Source organism: Marmota flaviventris, chromosome 5 (assembly GCF_047511675.1).
Source record: "Marmota flaviventris isolate mMarFla1 chromosome 5, mMarFla1.hap1, whole genome shotgun sequence".
NCBI classification, from domain to species: Eukaryota; Metazoa; Chordata; class Mammalia; order Rodentia; family Sciuridae; genus Marmota; species Marmota flaviventris.
The window spans coordinates 157,083,602-157,100,118 of record NC_092502.1 but is presented as its reverse complement, the minus strand read 5'-3'; the positions used below and the strand labels follow the sequence as shown (position 1 = coordinate 157,100,118).

General features: G+C 44.3%; 1 protein-coding gene across 1 annotated transcript in view; it reads right to left on the bottom strand.

Moving 5' to 3' along the window:
* The window catches only part of Dap (death associated protein), a 58,003-nt gene that overhangs the window by 28,601 nt on the left and 12,885 nt on the right, over positions 1–16,517 (bottom strand). Inside the window, exon 2 of the mRNA XM_027943879.2 lies at positions 16,119–16,215. Coding sequence (XP_027799680.1) covers positions 16,119–16,215 — 97 coding nt within the window. The remainder of the gene's footprint in view (positions 1–16,118; positions 16,216–16,517) is intronic.

Here is a 16,517-nt window from a genome sequence, read left to right as displayed (position 1 = left end):
ACTTAGGGAGTCACGTGACCCAGTCGTGGCTGATGGCTTTGCCAGGGGGCTTCCAGCAAAACTTGTCTTGCTCCTAAACAGAGATGCAAGAGATGCCTGTTTTGTCTTTTGGATCCCACTTGTCTGGGTGTGAGCCTGGACCGGCTGTGGCGAGCCCCCTGTAGCTGGGAAGCAACTCGAGGAGGAGCCCAGGGACCCTACCTCTGCTGCAGCCAAGGCCAGGCTGGCCCTTCTTCACAGAACCCGGCATGCCCTCACTACCTGAGCATCCGCCCTTGCTGCACGAGGATGCCTTGCTTCCCACCTCCCCCAGGAGCGCCCTGGTGTCCTGGGGACTGTGGCCATGGCCCCCAGAAAGCCATGTCCCCCAGAAGTGAGCTTCCACTTTCCCAGCTAAAAAACTTGGGCTAGACCAAAGACTCTTTATACATAAAGCCTTTTGTTTTGGGAGGAAACATTCATAGGACATGGAATTCACCATTTTAACCATTTTAAATTTTGCATTCACTATTAGATAGTGACTAGTCATCACTATCTGATCCTGGACACTTTCTCTACTCTCAGAAGGAGCTATACACAGGCACTGCCCAGCCACTGGCAACTACTGATCTGCTTTCTGTTTTTAAAGATTTGCTTCTTCTGGACATTTAACATAAGTGGAATCAAATAACCTGTGAGCAATTGGGTCTACCTTCTTTTACTTAGCCTAATGTTTTTCAAGGTCCATCTGGCGCTGTGACAGCAGTCATCACTTCATTCCTTTTTATGGCTGAATAATATTCCACTGCATGGATAGATCTTTTGTTTACCCATTCATCAGTTGATGGATGTGTGGCTTGTTTCCATTTTCTGGCTATTGTCAATAGTAAGATGATAAACATTCAAGAATACATTTGTTTTGAACACTTATTTTCAATCCTCTTGGGTAAACACCTAGAGGTAGAATTGTTGCTCATATGTGAATGCTCTTTAGCTCTTTTAGGAGCCATTTACAATAGCAGCCAGTGCTTCTTTGTTGTCTTTTAAAATTACTTTTTAAATAATTTAAAATTATTTTTAAAGTGGTAAAAATACATAATAAAACTTATCATCTTAAACACTTTTAAAGTGTACACTTCTGTAGTGCCAGGTCTATTGACATGGTTATGAAACCAAGCACCAAAACTTCTCTGTCTTGTGAATCTGGAACTCCAGATATATGAAATGCTAACTCCCCACCCCTCGCCCAGCCCTCGGTAGCCACTGCCCTCCTTCCTAATCTATGATGTGGCCACTTTAGATGTCTCATAAGGGGAACTATACAGTATTTGTCCCTTGGTGACTGGCTTCTCTCAATCAGCTCCACATCCTCGTGGCTCACCCATGCCGCAGCCTGTGGCAGGATTTCCTTTGTTTACCCCCATCTGTCAATGGACATCGGGCTGCTCCCTGCTCTTGGCTATGCACACAGTGCATCTGTGAATGTAGGAGACCCTGCATTAGGATACCTACTCAGAAGTGGGTGGGGGTTTGCTTTTAGCATGAAAGAACTCTGTGGGTCCTTACTGTTATGGTTTAGATGTGGTGTCCCCCAAAAACATATGTGTGAGACAATGTAAGGCTTAGAGGAGAAACAATTGGATTATAAGAACCTTCCAATCAGTGGATTAATCTCCTGATGGGGACTGACTGAGTGGTAGCTGAAGGCAGGTGTGGCTGGAGGAGGCGGGTCCCTAGAGGTGTGATTTATTTTTTATCTGTTGAATGGAGTGTCTCTGCTTACTGATCATTATCTGAGCTGCTTTCCTCTGTCACACTCTGCTGCCATGATGTCCTGCCTCATCCTGAGCCCCGAGGAATGGAGTCTGCTGTCTATGGACTGAGACCTCTGAAACTGTGAACCCCCAAAGAAACTTTTCCTCTCCCACAATTGTGCTGGTTGGGTCTTTTAGCTGCAGCCATGAAGAAAGCTGATAAGACACTTATCTGGCACATGTTTTACTTTTGGTGTCTGAATCCTTCTGGATCTTCAGCAAATTCTTGGATTTTGCCCCTTGGGGGTCCCATTTGAGAGCGCTAGGTCTGGGGATCCCTCAGGTGGGTCCAGCTTTGAATCTGACAAGTCTACAAGCAGTCTCTGGGTACAGCTCCACCTGCAGCCCTCCACATTACCTCCTTCAGTCCACATCATTTCTATATTCATGACTGCAGCCCAGTCTGATGTACACAACCAAAAATCAAGTGAACACACTGCCTAGAGAGAGCGGAGAGCCTGCAAAATGTGGCTACAAAGACTAAGAATTTTCTTCCCCAACATTGACACTGCCCCATTCACCCATTTTCATCAGCTGGAAAGTAAGAAGTAATTATGCTACTAAGTTACATAACTGTCAAAGAATCAAAGCCTAAGCTAATTTCACTGATGTGCCAAGTATTTTCAGAGTGCTGTGTGTTCCTACACAGTTGAAGTCAATGGGGTTTGCTTAGATGCTTAAGTTTCAGGCAAAGTAATTTGATGTAATAAGTTCAATAGAGGGCTCTTGTTTCTATGTAGTTATTATGTATTCATCCCATAAAATCCAGTTGCTAGACCGATGATTTGAATCTGGCTCACACATTTACATAGAACACTCCGATAGCCGCCATACAACAGAAGCACAGAGCATCACTTGTTGGGCGAGGCCGACTCCAGCACAGATGTGCAGAGCAGGGTCTGGGAGGGAAAGCCCCGGCTGCACCTCCTAACTGTCTCTTCCCATCTGACAAGAAGGGCTCTCCTGGTGTGAGGCGGCTCAGAAGCTAGTAAATCACACCTGGTTTCCACACCTGTCACGCAACCAGATGTTGTACAAACACTGCCACGAAGCCTCTCGCCAGCACCAGGGTGGGAAAGAAGCCAGCCTGCTGGGCTTTCCTTCCCCCAGACGCGAGGAGTCCAGCCCAGATCCTGGGACATATGGGCGCCCATATGCTCCACGGCTGCAGAGCACCAGAACCTGCCAGACCTGGGCCTTCCTCTGCTGCCCATCCAGCGAGAGGAGGAATCAGAGACGGAGATCCTGCCAGCACAGAAGCCATGACTTCTAGTACATGGTGACATGTTAGAGGAGAAATAAGTGTCTGCATCCTGCACATCCTGATCTGCACTCACAGGTGACACTGGGCAAAGCTTCTTAAAACACACATATCGTACTCCTGTTGATTGTGCTAAAACACACGTGCCTGCAGGTTTTGGAATGAAATGTTTAATTTCTACCATGCACAACAACGAAACGGTTTTGGGATCACCAGGAGGCAAGCAATGGCTAAGGCAATTCCTTCTGCTTAAGAAGACTATGATTAGATGGGAAATTGAGATCAACATGAAAATCTGTTCTGTTCACATTTTTTTTAATCCAAAGAAACAAAACAAATTGTGTTTTGTCACTGTTTACTATGTGCACTGTAAAAATTGTCCACAGGCAAACTGTCCCTCAGCTGGCCCCATGGTCCTAAGGGCTCCTGAGGAAGGTCTGGGGTCACCACCCTCAGGCTCTGTGTCCCAACACTTGCTCTCAGTGTCTTAAAACTCACATGGGACCGTGTCTGAGGGACAGGGTGATTGAATTCTCTGGTTCTATCTTCAATGTATCCCAAGTATGAGAATTATGCCCAAATGTTACATTATGAATGAATTTAAACTAACTTTTACAAAATGGACAAGTGGATTAAGAAAATAAAGCCAGGTGTGGTGGCACACGCTGGTGATCCCAGCAGCTTCAGAGGCTGAGGCAGGAGGATTGCGAGTTCCAAGCCAGCCTCAGCAACTTAGTGAGGACCTAAGCCACTTAGTGAACCCTGCCTCTAAATAAAATATACAAAAGAACTGGGGATGTTGCTAAGTGGTTAAGCACCCTTGGGTTCATTCCCTGGTACAAAAAAATAAATAAATAAATAAAATAAAAGAAAAAAAGAAAGGAAAATTCCTGCAAAAAGACACTCTGGATGCTGGATGCTGACGTTGATCTGTATACAGCACAGCGAACAATACGAGAGGAATGAGCTCACACCTCCCCTCATCAACAGCAGCACAGATATCAGGGATCTAATCAGACCTGACAAGGAGCACCCTCCCCCACAAAACCCCGGAATTACCTGAAGGTCGTTAGAAATTCAGATTCACATCCTGGATCATTAATGAGAAACTTCACCTCAAGGGTATTTGGACTTTGTGATATTAGCTAACGAGAGTATGAAGTCACAGTGCTTAGCAACACATTTAAAATACTGCTTATTTCTCCTCTAACATGTCACCATCCATTTTTGTATACATGTTACAACCTACACATGTGTAATTTACATATGCATGTATGTTGGAGATGAATGCGGAGCACATTCCTTTTAACTTGACAGGCAGGCTAATGGATCGGCAGAGTGTCCGCCTGATTTGGAAGGCAGGCTGCCGCAGTGCTCAACGGGAAGTGCTGGCCCAGGAGGAAGAGGGACTCGTTTGCCACGTAGACCTCAGTTAAAAAATTATTGTGCAGCCATTCATTCATCCCCCGGATGTCAAAGGACCGGGGGAGCGGGGCACTGCCAACCAATGCATACAGCAGGATTGTGTCCTAAAGAAAAAAAAGTAAGTCAGAAGTCCTAACCCCCAGAACCTCAAAATGTGACCGTATTTGGAAATAATGTTGTTGCAGATGTAGTTAGTTAGGAGGAGAGGATTCTGAAGTAGGGTATGTGCCATAGGCCAGTTCTCCTTCTGAGAAGCGGCATTTGAACAGACATGTGCACAGGGAGAAATGGAAGACTAGAGTTCTGTGGCCACATTCAAGGAACTAAGGAGGCTAAGAGAGGGCCCCAGGGCAGACCCTTCCCAGCACCTCTAGGGGAGCGCAGTCCTGCTGCTACCTTCAAACATCAGGCCTCTGGAACAGCGAATCAACAAATTTCAGTTAAACCACCCAGTTTGTGGCACGTTACTAGGGTAGCCCCAGGAAGCCAATAGTCTGTGCCAGAGGAGAGGCAGCCTGCTAGGCAGTTCTGCCCGCTGCGGCCTGCTGGCAATGAGAGCGAGTCAGCCTGAGCCTCTGCAGGGCAATGGACAGATGTGGCCTTTAGGGCAGACTGTAGGGATAAGGCAGGCGTCACCAAACCTCCCTCGATGGCCTCTGGTGATGCCACCTCAGAGGTACGTAGTGTGCAGTTGATGCTCCCAGCGACCTGGCTCTGGCGAGGGATGCGGGGCCTGAGCTGGCTCTGCCCACCTTTCACTGCCCAGGTTACCACAGGCAAATGATGACCTGCACCGCTCCATGGCTGGTATGAAAACTGCTCACTTCAGCAATGCCCCCTTTGCCTACAGAGTTAGAGCATTAATTCTGAGGCTCATGTGGACAGCCCCAATGGAAGAGCCACCTAATAGCCACTACTCTTCCCATTTTTCTTACCAGGGCAGACTGGATATTTATTACCATTTTGTGCTGCCATAAAATTTACCTTTCAAGTGCTTTGGATCTGAGCATCTCGCTGTGCCTTCTGAGAGCTTCATTACTGAGGCATGTCAGTCCACAATCAGGGGACAACCAATTAGCTACCTCATAAGGACATGGTATGTCATACAAGGCACTGAATACATGGAAAGGCTGCCTTTGGCAGGACAGGGCTCTGTGGCCCCTACACACCACACCTGGGCTGGCTGTTGCTGCCTTGTTGTAGGGGATCCAAAGCAACACTGGACTTGGTGCTGGCTGGCGCTCAGTATCTTTGCTCAACTGGCATCTCTGCGGATACCACAGGGAGAAGGAGGTACTCTTTTAAAAGGCAGCCGACAACCAGCCTGTATACAAAATACGACATTGGGACTTGTGGGGGGTATGGACATTGGTTCGCCACAAGGAGCCATTAAAGTCACACCTGCAGACCACAGCTCTCAGCTCAAAGACAGACATTCTCAGGCAGGTAGGTCATGAGATCCCAGCTGGCTCACAGCTGTGCCACTTTTCAGTTTCAGAGATCTTAATATTTTATTTCTTAACAATGAATTTTATCGAGAGAACCTTTAAAAACAGCCATGGATCACAATATGGCATCTGTTTGGGTTCACTTATATCTTCCAAAAAGAATGTGTTGAAGTCCTAAACCTCCAGGCCATCAACTTATGACCTTACTTGGAAATAGGGACTTCTCGGATGTAATCAGTTAAAATGAAGTCATCAGAGTGGCCCTGATCCAATAAAACGGGGAAATTTGGACACAGAGACAGACACATAGAGGGAAAATGGTGAGAAAGACCGAGGGAGAGCACCAGGTACAGGCAGAGGATCCTAGGGATGCATCTGCAGGCCAAGCAATGCCGGACAGCCAGTAAGTCCCCAGAAGCCAGGGAGAGGCCGGGAATGGGTTCCCTCAAGCCTTCAGATGATACCTGGATTTCAGACTTCCAGCCCGAAGAACAGTGAAACAATATCTGGTTTAAGGTACTTTGTTAAGGCAGCCCCAAAAATCTAAAAAGCGTACCCTGATAGTAATAATTGTCAGGCAAAAATCATCAGTAAATGCTAACGTAGCAGGTCAAAGTTTGATGAGAATCAGAACATTTAGATAGCCTCAAAGTTATTTCCCCACAAGACAAATTCTGATAACCAAGGGAAAAATAGAAGTTTACAGAGGAGAATCTTGGCAGAGACCATCTTACTCAGGTTGATGAAGTGGACACTGCTAGGAGAGGGACATGAAGACATCATGTGCCTTCTGATTTGATGCATCCTATAGGTGTGGTATCCCTGCCCAACACGACCTGGACGCCATCATGGAGAAACATCAGAGAAGTGAAGTTAAGGGACATTCTACAAAATAAATGACTTGCACTCTTTAAACACAATGAGGCTATGGAAGGTTGAAAAAAGGCTGGAGGACCACTCTAGATTGGAAAAGACTAAACAGACATAAGTAAATGAAGTTTTTATCCTGGATAGAAATCTGAGCCGGGGACACTGATCAAATCTTAAAAAGTCTGCAGATTAGATAATTACTGTTTTGATGCTAATTTCCTGATTTTAATGCTCATGGGATACTTGTTTTAAGTAAGGCAGTTGAAGCATTCAAAAGTAAAAGGCTTTATATCTGGAACTCATTCTGAAATGATTCAGGAGAGAGTTCATGTAGACAGATGAAGATTTGATGTATACAATAGTAAGAAACAGAAGCAAACAAGGTAAAAATCTTATCATGCAGGAAGTGTGGTGAGGGGTAGATGAGATTTTTTTGGTACTTTTTTTTTTTGCAACTTTTCTGTAGGTCTAAAATTATTTCAAAATACAGTTTTAAAAAATAATGATTATCCTTTGTTGAATACCTGAAATGGTTTGAGGCATTAATATATATTTCAAATATAATTCCTGCCAGCACTCCAAACCTCACCCAGAGTATCATGGAGAGGCCTGGCAAGGTAGGAGAGGCAGGGGAACAGAGAACCTTCCACTGCATGTCAGCATCACACAAGGGGCCTGCTGATGTCTGAGACCAGGACAGAAAAACAGAGACAAATCTCAGCACTCAAAATCTAGACCATAAGTAGTGGGAAGGTTATGATCCCACCTTCAAATCTTAACTTGAAATTTGTGGCCACTTGAATCCAAATAGAGGAATGACACAGCCCTGGCCCAGTAGAGACACTAGATTGGCTCAGTGCGCGTGCGCACACACACACGAATGAGCTTGATCAGAAAGGCATACTATTTTCTGGACTAGAGTAAAAATCATTTACATCAGTCTCCAGTGTTCTTACTTCTGCCACTGCCATTCTTTCACATATGAGTTATTACTTCAACTAAAAGTTATTAGACACATGAAAAGATGATGTGATCCACTGAAAAGAAATAAACAGTAAGTAGAACTAGAAAACAGACCAGAAAACATGGCCCAGATGTTGGATTCATCAGGTATAAATCTAAAAATAACTATGATAAAAGTTTGAAAAGATAGGAAATTTCAGCAGAGAAATGGAAAAGATATAATTTTAAAATTAAATTTTTAAATTTTAATTTTAAGATTTTTTTTAAATTTAGTATACAACCAGAGATATGAAAAATTGTGCTCTATATGTGTAATAAGAATTGTAATGCATTCTGCTGTCATATATAAATAAAAAAAGAATAATGAAAAAGGAAAAAAATTAACTCTGAATTTTTAACTCTGAATTTTTAAAAAAAATTTTTTAAAAATTTAAATGTTAGAAATGAAAAAACAGGATATCAGAAGTGAAGAATCTTTTTGAGGGACTTAGAATGAGACTGGGTACAACAGAGGAGGGAATTGGTGGTCATGAATACAGGTTAATGGAAATTAATCAGAAATACAAATATGAAAAGGAGTCGGGGCACAGGAGAAGGACAGAGTATCTGAGACCTGAGGGCACACCATTGGTTTAATGAAGCAACTGGAGTCTTAGAAAAGGAGAGTGAAGCAGAAGCAATTTTTACAAAGTTAATGGCTAACAATTTTTCTAAATGGATAATATTAAACCATAAACCCAAGAAGCTCAGAGAACCTTAAATAAGACAAATACAAAGAAAATCATGCTTCTTGAATCACAAACTATTGAAAAACAAAGAGAAAATCTTGAAAGGTACCAAAGGTAAGCAGAATTATTACACAAAGGAACAATGATAAGAAATACCACTGATTTCTCACTGTAAACAATGGGGACCAGAAGACAATGGAAAGTCACATTTAAAGTATTAGAAGAAAAAAACATAATTAGGAATTCAATAGTGAAAACATCTTTTCAAAGTTAAAGCAAAACAAATTCATTTTCAGACAGAGACAAGCAGAAAGAATTCATCCCTATCAGATGAGTACCTTCTTACACTGTATTGGTTCATTCTCTGTTACTATAATGAAATCTAAGGCAGAATAACTTTAACAGAAAGAGGTTTCATTTTGGCTCATGGTTCCATCCAAGGTCCTGGGTCTGCATCCAATAAAGACGTTCCTGCTGGCAGAGTTCCAAGGTGGTGCAGGCATCAAACGGCAAGAACAGAGTGCAGATGTATGGGGGTCTCCTCTGGTCTCCCTCCCCCTTCTTAAAAAACCACCAGAATCAATCATGGAGGCTCCACCCTCATGACCTTATCTACTCCTAATTGCCTCCTAGAAGCCTCACCTCTAAACACCATAGTCATATTAACTTTTCACCCTCCTAAGACCTCACACTGGAAATTAAATCTCAACACCTGAACCCTTGGGAGACACACTCAAGCCACAGCCAAATCAGAGTTCTACACTATGAGATGTTTTTGTGGAAATACATAATGGACCTTTACAAATACCTCCCATCTTTCTTTAAATCTCTTTAAAAGATAATTGATCTTTAAAAAAAAATAATAACTGGTTGTAGCCACTAGTGTGCCAGAGTTGACTGGAAGCATCTCTTCACAAGTTCATGTTTAGTAACGTCATGTTGCTCACTTAAAACTGGCCATGGTGGGGAGGTTTTACACCATAAAGATAGTAACTGCCACAGATCAGGGCTTTTGTGCTGCTATACAGTGAGTAGTGAAGTAGTTATCTGCATTTATTCCTTGGAGTATAGATAGAAGTAAAGAATCTGACAACAGCACAAAGTGGGGAAGAGGAAATTAGAAGTATACAGTTGTAAGGTTCTTAATTGTTTATGAAGTAGAACATTTTTTGAAGGTAGACTAAATTAAAATAGGGGCTGGCAAACTTTTCTAAAAGGGCCACATAGTAAGTGAGTAGTCCATCTTCTCTGCTCACAGACCCCTGTTGCTATGCACTTGCCTACTTGCAAACCCTGGAGGTGCTCACAGGGTTGCTCACAGATGTTCACACAAGCAGCAGAAACTCAGTCATCAATACGCACTTCCCCAGCTGGGGTCCCGCAGGTAACCCTTGCCTTCTTCATCCCATAAACACATGTCCTTTTCATGGTTTCTACTGTAAAGACATTCTCTCTGTGTTATCTTATAACTAATAAATATATTGAAGAAAATACTTTGAGACTATGCAAATATTCTGGTCATTCTCAAATTTACACCCACAAACCTAATTTCTACTGGTGAATTTTGCTTATAAAAATTACTATACTGGGCTGGGGTTGTGGCTCAGTGGTAGAGCACTTGCTTAGCATGTGTGAGGCACTGGGTTCGATCCTTGGCACCATATAAAAATAAATAAATAAAATAAAAATACTGTGTCCATCTACAACTACAAAAATATTTTTAAAAATTACTGTAATTTTTGCCTACTGGCGATATTCTACTTCCCTCCTTCTTTTTTTTTTTTTATTAATTGGAATTATTCAATAAAGAAGAGCTGTATTATCCCTTCCTTCTTTGTTCATGTCAGTGTGGACTTGTGGATATCAATTTTGCTGTGGCGGCTGTATATTTTGGGGCAGACTGTTTCAACTTTGGCATTAAGAGACCCTGTGAGTGGGCCTCTATGTGTTCTGCCATGCCTGGGCCTTTCTGAAGCACTTCCTTATGTTCTGGCATTACAAATGTTCCAGGCTGATCTAGTCCTTTCCTTGCTGTGGTCCTGGAATCCACAACTTCTTCAAGGGACCTGTTCCCATGACTGGGAATACTGTGTAGAAACCAAGATGTCAGCCCTAGGTGCTTATGGCTGCATGGGTGTTAGTTTTTAGGACCCCTCAGTGAAGAGAGGCAGGGCATAGAAGCAGGAAATACTCGTATGTGTACTAACCCCTCATCTTCATTTATTTTGGTGCCTATGTATGTATATAATGCATCTTCCATCCACCCACCCATCTAAAACCATCAGTTCTGACAGTTATCTCCTCCCCCATCCATCAGCACAAAGTCCATTTCAGTCCTCCCTCTGTTTGTGACCCCTTGTTCTGGCAGTGAGAAACTTGATCTACAACATATTTACCAACTTGTTCAATTCTAGTATATACTTAGAGCTACCCCAACCCCCTATGGGAAAACTGTTTACTAACTGTAGTACGACATTGGGGTGTGATGCTTTTTTATCTTCAGCCTTACAGTATCCAACCAAAATGTTGTTTTACAAAGTTACTTAGGCAACCTCCTACTCCCTTACATGTGGTCACATTAATCAATTGTAGTGCAGTCAGCCTCATCTGTTACTGTTTGTATGCAGGTTGGATCCCCCACTCCTGCATTTGGTTGATGTCAATGGTTTGCTTATTTCTTGGATGTGTGGAACAATACCATGGTTCTAGCTGAGAGGGACACGAAAATCCAAGCTCAGTGAGGAGCTGCTTGCTCCCTCCCGATCCTGACTGCTCATTCCATCCAATCATTCTTACTACTCTTTATCCTCCCAATCCTGGTGGAAACAAAATGCATTCATTTGCTGCACATGGTGGCCCACACATGTAATCCCAGTGACTGGGGAGGCTAAAGCAGGAGGATCACAAGTTTAAAGCCAACCTCAGCAACTTAGAGAGGCCCTAAGCAACTTAGTGAGAAAAAATAAAAAAGGGCTGGGGATGTGGCTCAGTGGTAAAGTGGTCCTGGGTTCAGTCTCTGAACCCAAACCCAAAACAACAACAAATTAAACAGCTCATTCATTTCTGGTTTACTCTTTCTGACACTCATTGCTTTTTAATGTCTTGTATTAAGCCTGGTTCATGGCAGGTCCTCCATAATACTCAACATTAATCATTTCCTTCAGTGAATCCTGACTCTTGGAGCCCATCCCACACCTGCAGTTTCTCCTGTTCACAGTGAAGCTGGGCACATCATTTTATTATGCCCAACAAAAGGCTCTGAGGACAACCTCTGCTTTTCTCAATTGGGTCACTTATGAGATGGAATCTAGCAGCCACTAAGGAGAGCACAAGGAACCTTGTACTCTCCTTGGATGTCAAGACTCATAGATGACTAGAACACAGCCTGATGGGAATTCTTGGGCAACATTTTCACATTCCGGCCACTTTCTTCTCCTTTTTTTAAAAAGGTACCATCTCAAAACAACTTAGTAGCATGAGATTATTTTTAAATTTCTGGAAAATTACAAGATTAAAGGGAGCAAGAATTACACAAATATTTGCAAAACAAAAGTAATTACTAGTAAAGGTTTTGGGATTTCTATTGGTCACATAATAACCTTTTCAATGATCCAAGTTTTCATTTTCTCTGTAATCAGTGTATGATTTCTCAATGAGTGGGGAAGGAAGCCACCAGAAATGAGTTGGTAAATTAAGAACAGTTGTAAATATTTGGGAAATAAAAACAAAGAGTTTGTAAATGTAGATCTATGTTGAAAGAGGAAACTGGCATCCAACACAATGCACTTATCATCATATCTGAAGAACTTTGCATCAAAACACAAAACTTTAGGATTGGGATATGATGAGTCATAGGCCATATGATATTTCCAAGAGGATCATTTCATGTTTTACAAATTCTGCAAATAAAAAGATCTTCCCATATGTAAAATAAAACCAGCCCCCTGAAACCTTGTTGTAAGCTGACAATTAGACCATCTCTGGATGGGGAGGCTGAAGATGGGTAGGATTATGGGTTTGAGAAGCACAGACAATGTCCTAGGCAACCTCAGAATGATGAGGTTGAGAAAGGATCCAGACTGCAGGCTACGTTGATCAGGGGCTTCTGTAACAACTTGAGATTTGGGCTTCTGTTACAGTTTAGTTCTGGAGCCCAAAGGCTCATGTGTTGAAGGCTGGGTCCCTAGTGCAGCAGTGTTCAGAGCAGGACCTTTGGGAAGTGATTAATCTATGTGCTCGTAATTTAATGGCATTGGGGGGTGGTCGATGGGGTGGGAGGTGGGGCCCTCTTGACCTGGCCCCTTCCTCACAATGCCCCCCACCTTCCGCCTGCTTCCTGGCTGTCATGAGGTGAGCATCTTCCTTCTGCGGTGCTCTTCTGCCACGGTGTTCTGCCTCACCTTAGACCCAGAGCAATGGAACCAGCTGCCCATGTATTAAAACCTCGGAAATTATGAGCCAAATAAGTCTTTCCTCCTTTGAGTTGTCTCTCTCAGGTATTTTTTCACAGTGAAAAGTTGACTAACAAAGCTTCTAAGTCAAGACCGACTCAGGGATCAATCCTGGCCAGGCCACTGACTGGCTACCTATCATGGGGTTGGATAACCACCCTAAGCCTTCTTTCTTCATCTCTACGAGGGGCACATTAACACCAAGGTGTAAGTGGCATTAAACCTGATGTGAAATGGGAATCGGCAGGCGCAGTTTCATGGCTAAGAGTGAAGAATCTGGACCCAGCTGCCAGCACTCTGCCACTTACTTGCTGTGTGACCTTAGAAAACTCACCTAACTCTGAGCCACCAAAAAGAGATTAGAATCTGAAATGAAGATAATAATCACTAGTCAACTTTGAAATAGTGAAAATAACAGAGCAGTTATGAGAATTCAATGAATTAAGGGGGACAGAGCACTTAGAACAGGCAGATTCCCTGCTCTCCATAAGAGCTAGCAATGATTACCAATTATTCAACTACCAACAGGAAAATGGGGTGGGCATTGTGGTACAAGTAAACGGTTATACAGGTCCACGGCCTGATGTGAGGTTTTAGAGCTGTGTTGGCGACACAGGTCAGAAGCTGAAGAGCACAGCTCCCTGCACTCCGCGTGTTCTGTCACTGGTTTAACCCATGCTGAACAGGAGCCAGCCAGGGTGAAGAGGACAAGAGTGACACACTGCAGCTCAGCTGCAGAGACTGACAAGCAAAGCCCCTGACTGTGTCTGCAGACCCCACACAGCTTCTAAGTCAAGACAGACCCGGGGAGCGGTCCTGGCCAGGACACTGACGGGCCACCTGTCACTGGGTTGGATAACCAGCAGTCAGCTGTGGCCTGTACTCTGTAGTCAGCTTGCTTTAAAACCTCAGGTCTACACAGAGAGAGAGAGAGTGATCTTTCTGGTGAAGGAGGGATCTGAAGCGCTGGGGAGAGCCACCTTTTCCGTTTCCACTGTTCATCCTCTGGCACGGTTATTTAAACTGCTCATCTTCCATAAATGCTGTATTTGATTTCAGGGACAAATCAGTAGAAAGAAAACTGACAAACTGTTCTGCCCTTATTTCTAAGCATGCGACTTAGGCTTCTCAGCACTTGACTGGGCAGGGGACAAGCCATGGGTCCTTGCCCCAGTGACATTTAGAAAGGCACCTTCCCTACCCATGCAGGACCTCACTCCAGCAGCGCCTTCCCTCTCTTATCCTCTTCCTGCATCTTGAGGAAGGACGGCGGCAGCAGGTGTCCTGGAGGAGGACACCCCTGTAGGCCAGATCCTCTTGCCCTCTATTCTTGAATGTTCTGAAATTGTGAGTTTCCCTATGTCCCCTATGGAGGCAAAACTTCACCTGCACTATTTACAGGTCCCTACAGGTGAGGATTCAGCCCACCTGGCTGGAGGGCAGTGAGCAGCTTGTGACAGGTGCCTGTGCCCTGGCAGCTGGATGGTGTCTGCATGACTGCATCACATGTGCATCACTCTCTAAAACCTCAACCTTTATGGAGCCTGAGACAACCTGGGCCCCAGGGTGTGGACCTGGAGGAGTTACTGCTGCCCTTGCAACCCATATGCAGCTCTGGAAAATAGTCAGTGAGAAATAATCGTGGAATTTTCTTTAAACTGCTTTCTTCTTTTAAAACCAGAATTTGAGTATATGCTTATCATGTGCAGGGCTCAGAGTTCAACCCCAGCATCAAACAAATGGACAAAAAAAGAGTTTAAAAAAAAATAAAACCATGACTTAGGCTGAACTTTCTTTGACATTGCTGACTCAATTCAAAATGGGAAATGATTGCACAGAAACTTCATGCAGATGTCTTCCCCTTAAGTAGTGCTTGACTGGGTCTGTACTCTGTGATCAGCTTGCTTCAAAACCTTGGGTCTATACAGAGAGAGAGCAATCTTTTGGGTGAAGGAGAGGCTAGAAACTGAAGCACCCATACAAGGCTTATGGAAAATGCCCAGTGGGGGATACCTGCCACCAGACACATGGTACCAAGTACACCTGCCTTCCTGTTGGTGTGCACTCCCAGGAGTTCCCTTTTGGAAGCCTGGCCTTCTCTGAACCCCACTAGACTGCATTTAAATGACTGCTCTATTAACTGGGAAGAAGCGTGATGTGGGATCCCATTTCCTTGTGTGTAATTTGGGGAGAATACTACCTGCTGCTCAGCACTACAGGAGTGAAATGAAGTCAGATTGTGTTCCTGGCCCACAGGAGCAAGAGCTCACTGCTGTCCACGCCCTCCTTCCCTCCCATCCTTTGTTTCCTCCTCTGCTGTCTGGAGACAAGTTATAAGCAGAAAATTGGATGTTCACATTCTTCCTCGTGGACACCTAGAAAGGTGCATGTGTCTGTGGTGCCTGCTTGTACATAGCAAGGTCAAGCACAGCAAAGGACGAGGCCCTTGAGCCAAGCTTGAACTCAGAACCTCCAAGGAGAAGAGATGCCCAACAGAAGGGTAAGCAGAGAGGTTCCAAGACCCAAAGGGAGCAGAAATGTCACGTAAGGTTTTCCCATAAACATTTCTTAAACCAGAAGTTCTCCATCCCACTGCGCAGATGGCCAAGATTCAACTAGTGTAGTATCTCAGGGTTCCCAGGGGTTTCAGAACGTAGCCCCAGTGGAGAACTGCAGTCCACAGACTGTTAGTGCACACTTCTCTGGAATAGTAAACGGAAACCTAGAGTGTACAGGACCTGCAGTCCCAAGAATTAACCTATTTCCTCCACTCGGGCCTGGAGGGAAATGATGGTGGCTTTGTGTCCCCCCGGAGACCCAGGGGCCAGTAAGCTTCTCCAGGGTCTCCTGCTCCTGCTGGCACAGCCCCTCAGCTTGCAGGAAGAGAGGGGCCCTGACCTACCCAGGGCACAGAGAGGCTGCCTGTGCCTGCCAACACCAGTGCAGTCCCTGCACCTGCCTGGGCTTGTGGGTTGTCGACAGAGAAAACGGTGTACTTTACATGCCCTGTCTCCTGCCCAAGTGACACAGAACTCTACCTCATTGACAGGGAAAGTAAGAATACACAGCCCAGGTCCAGCTGCCCAGGAGTTATCAGAACAGAGGAAGGACAAACATTAATGTTTAACTGAACGATCGTTATTTGCAAAGTTTGTTAAGAGTCACCAGACGTCTCTCACCTGGGACTTTCCCATTCCTGGTCATCCTTGTCTTTTTCTTCCTTGGTGTCTCCAGCATGTGGGTGTTTCTGCACAATCCGCATTCCACCAGCTTTCACTGAAATGAAAACCAAGGGCAAGTATGATTAGTATAGACGGGGAACTGCCTCAGAGTTTTGCCCAGAGGCCACAAGTCAGTTTGGAGACACTGGCAGTGACAATCATTAACTGGGGGTAGGGGGTAGTGTGGTTTGGAGGAGATTCAATGTGTTACCTGTGCAATGCTATCTCTTATCATTATCAGATGTTAGAAACTTTCCAAGACTCTGGGGTCCCTTTTTGGTTACCTCTCACGTATTTTATAAGAACAGTCACATAACCAAAATGTGAAGCATGCGGAGCAGTGGCTGCTTAGTTCTG